At 39.1% G+C, this 8,880-nt stretch overlaps 1 protein-coding gene across 1 annotated transcript; it reads left to right on the top strand.

The window, feature by feature from the left end:
* The first annotated feature begins 245 nt into the window (after positions 1-245).
* On the top strand, positions 246-1,136 carry LOC122644887 (putative disease resistance protein At1g50180). Its single transcript, XM_043838256.1, has one exon. The coding sequence runs from the start codon at positions 246-248 to the stop codon at positions 1,134-1,136; it is 891 nt and encodes a 296-aa protein (XP_043694191.1).
* Positions 1,137-8,880: the final 7,744 nt, after the last annotated feature.

Below are 8,880 nucleotides of genomic sequence, written 5' to 3'. Positions count from 1 at the left end.
AAAAGAGAAACTGGAGTTGTAAGGTAGTATGACTTTTCTTTATTCATAGAATACATCATCAAATGCATGACTTGCCAAATGCAAATATTATTCCTCAAGTCAAAACCCCCTTGGAGGGTTAGAAATCTAGAACCCTTTAACATCAATATGGGTTCTTTGTTTGATCAAGAATTAGCTTTACAAAGAGAGGGTTTCAGGAATTTTTGAACTCTAACATCAATTTGCAGAACTAGAGGCAATCAGAAATGGCAGCTTCGATTGCTTTGAATGTCTTAGATAGCCTGTGCCAAGTGAATGTAAAAGAAGCAGATTTGTTTCTTGTAGTGGAAGATCAGGTCAAGACCCTTAGAGACCAGCTCAAACTTATGGGTTCTTTCCTCAGAGATGCAGAGAGCGCAGAGAATCAAGAACATGTTTCAATGGAGGAATTGGTTATCCAAATTAGGGATTTAACGTATGAAGCTAAGGACATCATTGAGAAATACTTGGTGGTTGCAAGGCAAAGTGCATTTGGTTTTGATCGTTTGAATTCCAAATTCAATAGATTATTCACTAAGAATGATTTTGGAAGAAAGTTTGAAGCCATCAGAAAACAAATTGAAGAAATTTATGCAAACAAGTCTGGTGGAACTGAAGAAACAACAGAAGTTGCTTTCCATGAATCTTATCTTGATGGGTCACCATTGCCCAAGCACAGGAAAGGTTCCTATGTTGCAGACAATGCTGATGTGGTAGGATTCCACAATGACATTGAAATGCTGGTTCCACGATTGATTGAAGGAGGAACACAGCGTGCTGTCATACCAATTGTCGGAGTTGGTGGCTTAGGTAAGACTACTTTGGCCAAGAAAGTCTTTAACCTTGTAAAGAGTAAGTTCAGATGCCATGCTTGGGTTTCTATATCTCAAGATTGCACATCCATGACTGTTTTGCAGAAGATTGTAAAATCTTTTACAGGGATCATAGAAGTGAAGGAAATAGAAAAGAAGCTTCCAGACTTCCTCAAGTACAAGAAGTACTTAATAGTCTTGGATGATATCTGGAGAACTGATGTCTTGGAGGATTTGGCTCCACACTTTCCTGATGATAACAATGGAAGTAGAATAATGTTCAGCCAAAAGAGAAACTGGAGTTGAACTTGGTGCCAAGAACCATCTACATTCCTTAATATATTGTCTTTGGTAATATCATAGTGTAGCTACTATCCCAAACAAGACCACTAAGGTATGAAAGCATAAATAAGGCTCCAAGTATTGATTCAGAAAGCCAGAGCTTGAGACAACCTAAATGTGATAAAGCAAGGGAAGTGAGGGCAGAAATTAAAACATAATCATTATCGTCATAAGAAAACAACTAAAAAGGACAAAGCTCACAAAATATTGCCATAAATCAATTTTGTACCAAGTAATAACCCAAAGTAACTAAAAAGGACAAAGCTCCATCAATTATTTCTCAGTATAATAGTTACAATACATTTAGTAGCTAATATTCTCTTACAATTTCAAATCTCCAAACGTACTAAAGTGCTTTGTGCAAAATTCTTTGAAACCTCAACTATTAAATCTTCTTAGTATTCTGTTTTAGTAGTACTCCAGCTGGGAAGAAACCCTTAAAAGAAGCAGGGGAAAAAAACATTGATTTGGCTTCAGTTAAAGGTGCTATTTGGACCTATATCCGCTGCTGTGCACTGCAGCACTGCTGTGCCATCGTGCAGCGCAGCAGTGGCCATGTCTGCACAGTGGGGCCTGCTGTGCACACATGGCCGCTGCTGCACCGCATGATGGCACAGCAGCGCTGCAGTGCACAACAGCGGATAAAAATTCATGCTATTTCCTATTGTGTCCAGTGACCAACCAAATATAAACTGCATGTAAACTTTTGACCTCCTAATCATGGAACCCAAATGCCTCACCTATTTTTCGATCAAGGTAATGCACACTCTCATGTACACTCTTTTAGTATAATTATGCTCAAGACATAGATGAGCTTGTATATCTAGAACAGAGAAGTTAACAAGGACGCTTCATCAAATCAATCACATTGCATATTTTACTCGCTTCATCAATATTTTTAGGAATATTGATGCAACCAGGTTATCCTCAATATACAATTAGAAACAATTTGCACATTTGTCAACAAAAAACGATAATGATCATTTGATGATTTTGTGACCTTGACATGGTAAAATTTGAAGAGCTCTACCTGGGTCCGGACGATCTTAGAATGCCAAAGTTCCCAGTTTACACAAATCGAACTCTGCCCAGAACTTCAGCTGCGAAAAAATGTGACCTGCGATAACCAATCATCCACCTCAATAAATCTAAAATAGATATCAGAGTTCTTTGCGAAACATTCTCCAAATTGAAATAATCGAGAGAGAGAGAGAACATTCTCCAAATTGAAGGAATCAAGAGAGAGAGAGAGAGAGGTAACCTGGATTAGGGTTTTAAGCGTCTAGAGGATGACTCCCAATCAAAGAGATGAAAGAGAAAACTGTGAGATAAAAAGGATAAGGGCGAGAGAGATGAAAAGGGAATTCGTAATCGATTGGGATTAGTGAGAGATTGAGGGCAAGAGAGATTAACCAGTGGGCAACAGATATGAGAGGATCAGTGAGAGATTGAGGGCGAGAGAGACGGAGCAATTCGTATATGGCGAGAGTGAGAGAGATTCATGAGTCGATATACGCAGGAACTGGAAAAAAAAAAACACAGTGGGAAAACAAAATTAAAAAAAGGAAAAATTGTTTATAGGGGTGGAAAACTAATACGATGGATCGCGTAATTAATCCGTGCCATTTATAAACTTAATACGATGGCCCAATTATTCCGTTGTTTTACGAAAAATGTACATGACTGTTTACCATGGAATTATTTTACCGTCTTAAACTATAAATTCTTACTATCGTGAATGCTACTTTTAACCATGGAATTTAATTTCAGTGGTAATAATATAAATATTCACCACGGTACCATGAATTCCGTCACTACGAAATTTGTAACCACGGAAATATAATAGTATCAGGAAAGATGGGACATGTAACCATGGAATTATATTTCTGTTGTAAATAACACTTATTAGGACGGAAAAAAAATTCCGCAGTAAAAATTCTGTCGTAAATGACCATTTTTCTTGTAGTGGGTGAGCTCCAATGGAGGAGTCTATCACCCACCAGGGAGGGACCTACTCTCCTGCATGTCTAAAATAGAGTACAAGTAGTTATACTCCACCCTGACCAATGACAAGTATGAGTATCGAGTGAATTTGACCGAGTTTGGTAGGTCACAGAGGGTCTTGACCATGTTGGCTAAGACCAACCTTGTCCCGTTCAGGGGCCACAGCACCGAGCCCTCACTCATGGCTGCTGCCCTAGGCTACTTCCTTTATGAGGGTGTTCAGGTGTGTCTGCCCTATACCATTCTTAGGCACATGGAGCAAGTTCTGTTCAAGTCTCGCATGAAGAAGACCCTGCCCTACGGGAGGCTACTCACCCGTATATTCCAGTATTCCCAAGTCAAACTTGATGATGAAGCAGCATCAGAGAGCTTCGAGGAACCACTTGGGCACAATGCCCTAGCCCGGATGCGCATTCCATATGATAAATTCAATGATGGAGAGCCTATTGACCAAGAGGGAGATGAGGGTGAGGAAGAGAGTGATGAGGAGGAGGAAGCACCAGTGCAGTTTTCTGCTGGGGCTTCTAGTTTGGGGTCCTCTGACATGAGTGTTGTTCTAGATGCCCTTGGACAACTGAACACCAACATGACCAAGCTCAATTCAGATATGGTACAGGGGTTCACGGGTATACACGGACAGTTTGCTTCATATGACCGGCACTTTGAGAGGGTTTAGAAGGACATCCACAACATCAACGCCTACTTATACTATGAAGGCAATGATGAAGAGGATGAAGACAATGATGATGAGATGGGGGACTAGGCTCTAGAACTGCAGGAGCTGCTATGCATTTTCTTTCTTTGGTGTTGTTTTAGATGGTTGTTTCAGAACAATGTTATAGTTTAACTTTACTTTCCTTCTTTTTTCTTTTTTTTTTTTTTGGTTTGTTCAAATAAGAAATTTTGGTACCCAGTTGTGACTTTTGGAATTCCTTTTTCTTGGGTGGTAAGTAATATGCTTGCCTCCAAGGGAGGTGAGTTAGTAAGAACAGCTGGACGTAGGTTGAACATATATATATACTAGCAAACTCGCACGTGCAAATGCACGTGTGGCACCATATATCTTGGGAAGATAGATATTAGTAGAGGGGGGAATTGGAGAGAGAGAGATTCCTCTTAGAAAGAACAAACAAATGTCAATATAGTGAAGTAGTGATCCATCTCAGAGTTTCCAAAACAATGGAGAAGAATATAAATTCAAGGTGAGGCACTGCCTAGCGAAGAATTCAATAGCTTTATGTAAATCGCACCACGAACTCCTTCGGAGTGTGAAGCGATCAAGGCTTGCATTGTTTCTTAAACCAAGTGTTTATTTTCTGTTATAAAGAGAGCAAGAGATCAGGTTGGATCCACGTTGAATGACCTGGTCTTTTTACATGTACACCTGTGGGCACAACAAAAGAAACCGGGAGAAAAGAAGCTTGAGTTGTAGTAGAAGAATATCATTTCATCTTTCTTACAAAAGGTGTTCAGATGTCACATAAAAAGTCTGTGCAAGAAAGAAAAACATAATATGGAAACAACTGATCTCTTCCATTTCTATTGGTAAGCTCTTGGAGTATTTCCAATGGCACCAAAAAAGGATTCTGGTAGAGATAAACCATACAATGGAAGACATATGCCATGAAGCTAAAAGAGGGTATGAACGATGGAATAAAAATATTTGTATAATATTTATTTATTATTTAGTGAATATATACAATTCAAATATTATCTCAGCATACCTCATCATCCAAATATTGCCTATGACCCAAGGTAGTTTGCAGGATAAAATATACAACCAAACAATGCCTATTTGTGAGGGAGAAAATTCCACAAGACCAGAAAAGATTCCTCCACTATAACTATTGGAATCTCAGAGGCCATATTGGCCATGTTCACCAAGTCCATCTTGCACCCATTATATCCAAGTAGCTGCTGGATTGATAAATGAACATTGCAAAGGGTAACCACCTCACATGTTTTTGGGACCAGGCTACCAATTTTACCAGTGTTTTTCTAGAGACCAGATCTCTGTCTCTCTCCAACAAATTAATCAAGCAACAACACCCTCATTTACATCTTCACTGGTGGGTGGTTCAGGTAAGTGATTTCCTGATTGAAAGATTCTAAATGTTTCTTGTCGCAGGTACCTGCATTCTGCCCCAATCATGAATCCACACCAGGGATCTGAACAGAACCATGGGAGCAGTTAAGACAATCACTGCTCAACCACCAAAAATGGAATACACTCAAACATGACAACATTAATTAATAAAAGAAAGACAGACTACCACACAAACCATTAACACAACCACAAATCTATCGGTACAACACATCGAGGAAAAACGGCATGGTTGCAAGAAGAGGCTGCAAATCAGTAAACTCACCTGATGTATGGAATTAGACCAGGAAAGACAGGTATTCCAAATGTAACCGCCGTCAGTTTTAGGTATCCGAACAATGCACCAACTTCCCAGCCTTAGCAAATGTGTACTACCTGGAACATGTTATAAAAATTTGAATAGATTTAATGGCTGGATTGGGCTGGGCAGAATTCTCTAATAAAAGGTAGTATGCAATCTTCTAGAAGGAGGGAGGGGGGAGAACCTGTTGTAGAATAGGGTTATAAAAATTTAACCCAATATGTAATCCATAAGTAGCCTTTAGGTATTCATGATCTAATTAAGCAAATAAGGCTTACGGTAACTTGTTTATCCACAGATGTATAGTCTCTTACAGAGGAAAAACAGCAGGACCTGTGATAAACTCTTTTGTGGGAGAGACTCTCTCTACCAAATACAGGGTTTATTTCCCTATAATCTAGATACAAACTAAGAAGAGGAGAGAAATAAACTCCATGAGAGCGAGATTTGTCTGAGTAGGGAGATAATCCTGTCACACGGAAAAATATGAGAGTGGAAAAAATAAAAAATAAAGATGCTGATTGATTGTATTCCTCTAATCATTCTTTGTTTGATGGTGAGTTGCTTGAAAACATCCCCTCAGTGGTTACTGAAGGGGATAATACCTGCTTAGTTGCTGTTCTTTCAATTGAAGAGGTGAAATCTGTGGTATTTTTCCTTTCCAAAGACAATGCCCCAAGGCCGGAGGGCTGGATGGGTTCACGGGGTTTTTTTTTTTTACAGATTGGTGGGATGTGGTAAGGCTGAACGTTTGGACAGCAGCCCCTGAAAAAGCATTTCAAAGTCGGGAATTTCACTCCAAAGAGATCTCGCTCCGAAGCACAAAGCCGAGCTGGGATTAGGAGCATTTCCATGTGTCATACATTATCGAATAGCCCAACTGGGTATCTCATGCAAGAATTCATGCTGTAAGTACGGGCTCTTGCCCTGCCCAATAGCAAGAGTTGGGAGTCAGACTTTTCCATAAATGGCCTCGTTGAGAATGGTCGCTCTCTCTTTAGTCTTTGTATCCATAAGTCGAGGTGCTGTCAAGCCCTGTATCCAAACATATGCTGCATAGACAGTAGGGAAATGAAGCAGATACAATGAAACATAAGGTTCATACGAACATCTAAATGAATTATACAAACATATAATCAAATTGAAGGAACTAAAGATGTAACTGTGAAACCAGCCATACAAATCCAGGAAGAATACATGTGCAGTTGATTTTTAGATGGAGGAGGATGATATAACCTAAAATAAGAAAGGAAAAAAAAAAGGAATTGAATCTTGAAGGTGTAAAAGACTGCTAGAAAGCCTCTTATCGAGCTTTGGAGTTGGAATTACTCTGGAGTCCCTTAAAGCCTGTTTGTATGCAGGGGAGTATGGGGTGGGATAGTTAGGGAAGTGTGCCCCACATGTAGTGGATTGGAACAGCATGGAGAGAGAGAGAGTTGTAAAATAACATAAATTAGAGGAAGGTCCAAGCTAGAGTATTGTCAAATTACTTAAAATCAGATGGTAGGTTAGGGTTGACAGTGGGGTAGAGTGGAGCAGGTAAAAGGGGGGGGTGCTTACTGAAAGTTTCAGCCAAATCAGATGGGTAAAACTGTAATTATGGTCAAGTCCTAGTTGCAGTAGGAATGAGGGTGTTTTGGTAATTTTGGGTTCTAAAATTAGGGTTTGGTTGTGGTATTCAACGACTGGTTTCAGACTTGAAATAGGTCTGCAAATTAGTGACTAAGTCAGGGGTTGAAAACAGAATCGGATTTAGGCTTTAGGGAGTTAAGGGTGTGTTAATGGGGGAAAAGGGTAGATTGGGAAAACTGAAAATATGAAGATCGGCTGGTCAGAATCTCTTCTAGTTTGGATCGAGTTCAGGAATAGGTACCTAGAACATGCTATAAAAATTTGAATAGAGGAACTGGGGAGGTCTGAACCAGTAGTTCAGTAAGCAGCTGAAGTTGCTGATTCGTATCTCTAAGAATTGGAGGGATTCACGGAAAGACTTTAAGCTTTAGGTTGCAACAAGGTAATGTTTCAAACACCTAAATCTCAGATTCAGATGTTGAGTATTTAAGGAATTTTATCGATTAACATTTAACCTAGATATGCTGCTAGAAACAGGGGAAGGTTCTGAAACAGTATACAACAAGGTAGAAGGAAGAAGGATAAGAGAGATAAAGAAATAAAGGAAAGGAAGGAATAAAGAGCTTAGTGGAAAAGGTGGATGACTGACTTGGGGGAGAAGGAGAGGAAGAAGAAAGGAGGGGAGAGGAAAGGCACGATTGGCCCACACCACAGCAAACTCAACTTTTCAATATATTTTCATATGTCCAATGCATTGAGCTACAAGCATATTTAAAGAAAAGAAAAAGACTCTAACAAGGAAACAACTTTACTAAGATTCCTCACCAAAAAACAACTCCAAAATTTTTCTAAACTCTTCCTATGTATCCTACCCAAAATAAAAGACTACATAATATTTTCCCAAAATAAAATTTAACTTCGTAAATCTCCTACTGAACCAACCAACCATACTTGGACCCAGTTTTTGGTTGGGGCTTTCAAACAGGTTTGGACAAGTACAAGGAAGCACTCCTGCATCAGTTCTCCTTGTCATTGGCTAGGATCAAAAGACCTTAAAAGAGAAAGAGCCTATGGGGGTTTCTCCTTGTCAGGGGTAATTTGGATTTTCATGAGAATTTTAGAGAAAAGAGCCACACGGGGTTCTCCTTTAATTCAGGCTAGGATAAAAAGACCCAAATAAGCCTGCGAATAATGGGCCCTTGCAGAAAATTACAATGCGAATAGGGCAACAAGGACTGACCTGGTAATATCAAAGGAGATATGAACAGAACTGTGATAGAGAACTTCTGGAAAATTAAAAAAAAGAACCAGAATTTAGGGTTTAGGAGTGATTAAATAATCATAACATATGATACAGCTTAGGCTAAAACTACAACCTAGTGGTCTGTAGGACCCAAGACCTTATATCCAGCCTGCACACAACATAGCACAGTATGCCCGATCTAAACAACAATCATCTAATTTTTACCAAAAAAAAAACAACAATCATCTAATTTTATGACTGTGAATGTACCATATCTGTTTTAATTAAATGTTTTTCTTTTTATCAAAAAAAAAATAAAAATTCTGGTGGGAGATTTTCATCTTGTTGATCAAAGTTATTATCTCTCTTTATTGGACTTCTTGTACCCAAGTATCAAATGTGAGGCAGGTTTTATTTATAAGGAACTTTTGGATATTTCTGCTGGTTTCTACTGCTATCTTACCTGATTTAATCCGGTTTTCTT

The sequence above is a fragment of the Telopea speciosissima genome, chromosome 11, assembly GCF_018873765.1.
Source record: "Telopea speciosissima isolate NSW1024214 ecotype Mountain lineage chromosome 11, Tspe_v1, whole genome shotgun sequence".
In the NCBI taxonomy this organism is placed as follows: domain Eukaryota; kingdom Viridiplantae; phylum Streptophyta; class Magnoliopsida; order Proteales; family Proteaceae; genus Telopea; species Telopea speciosissima.
This window is presented reverse-complemented; position numbering and strand designations above follow the sequence as displayed.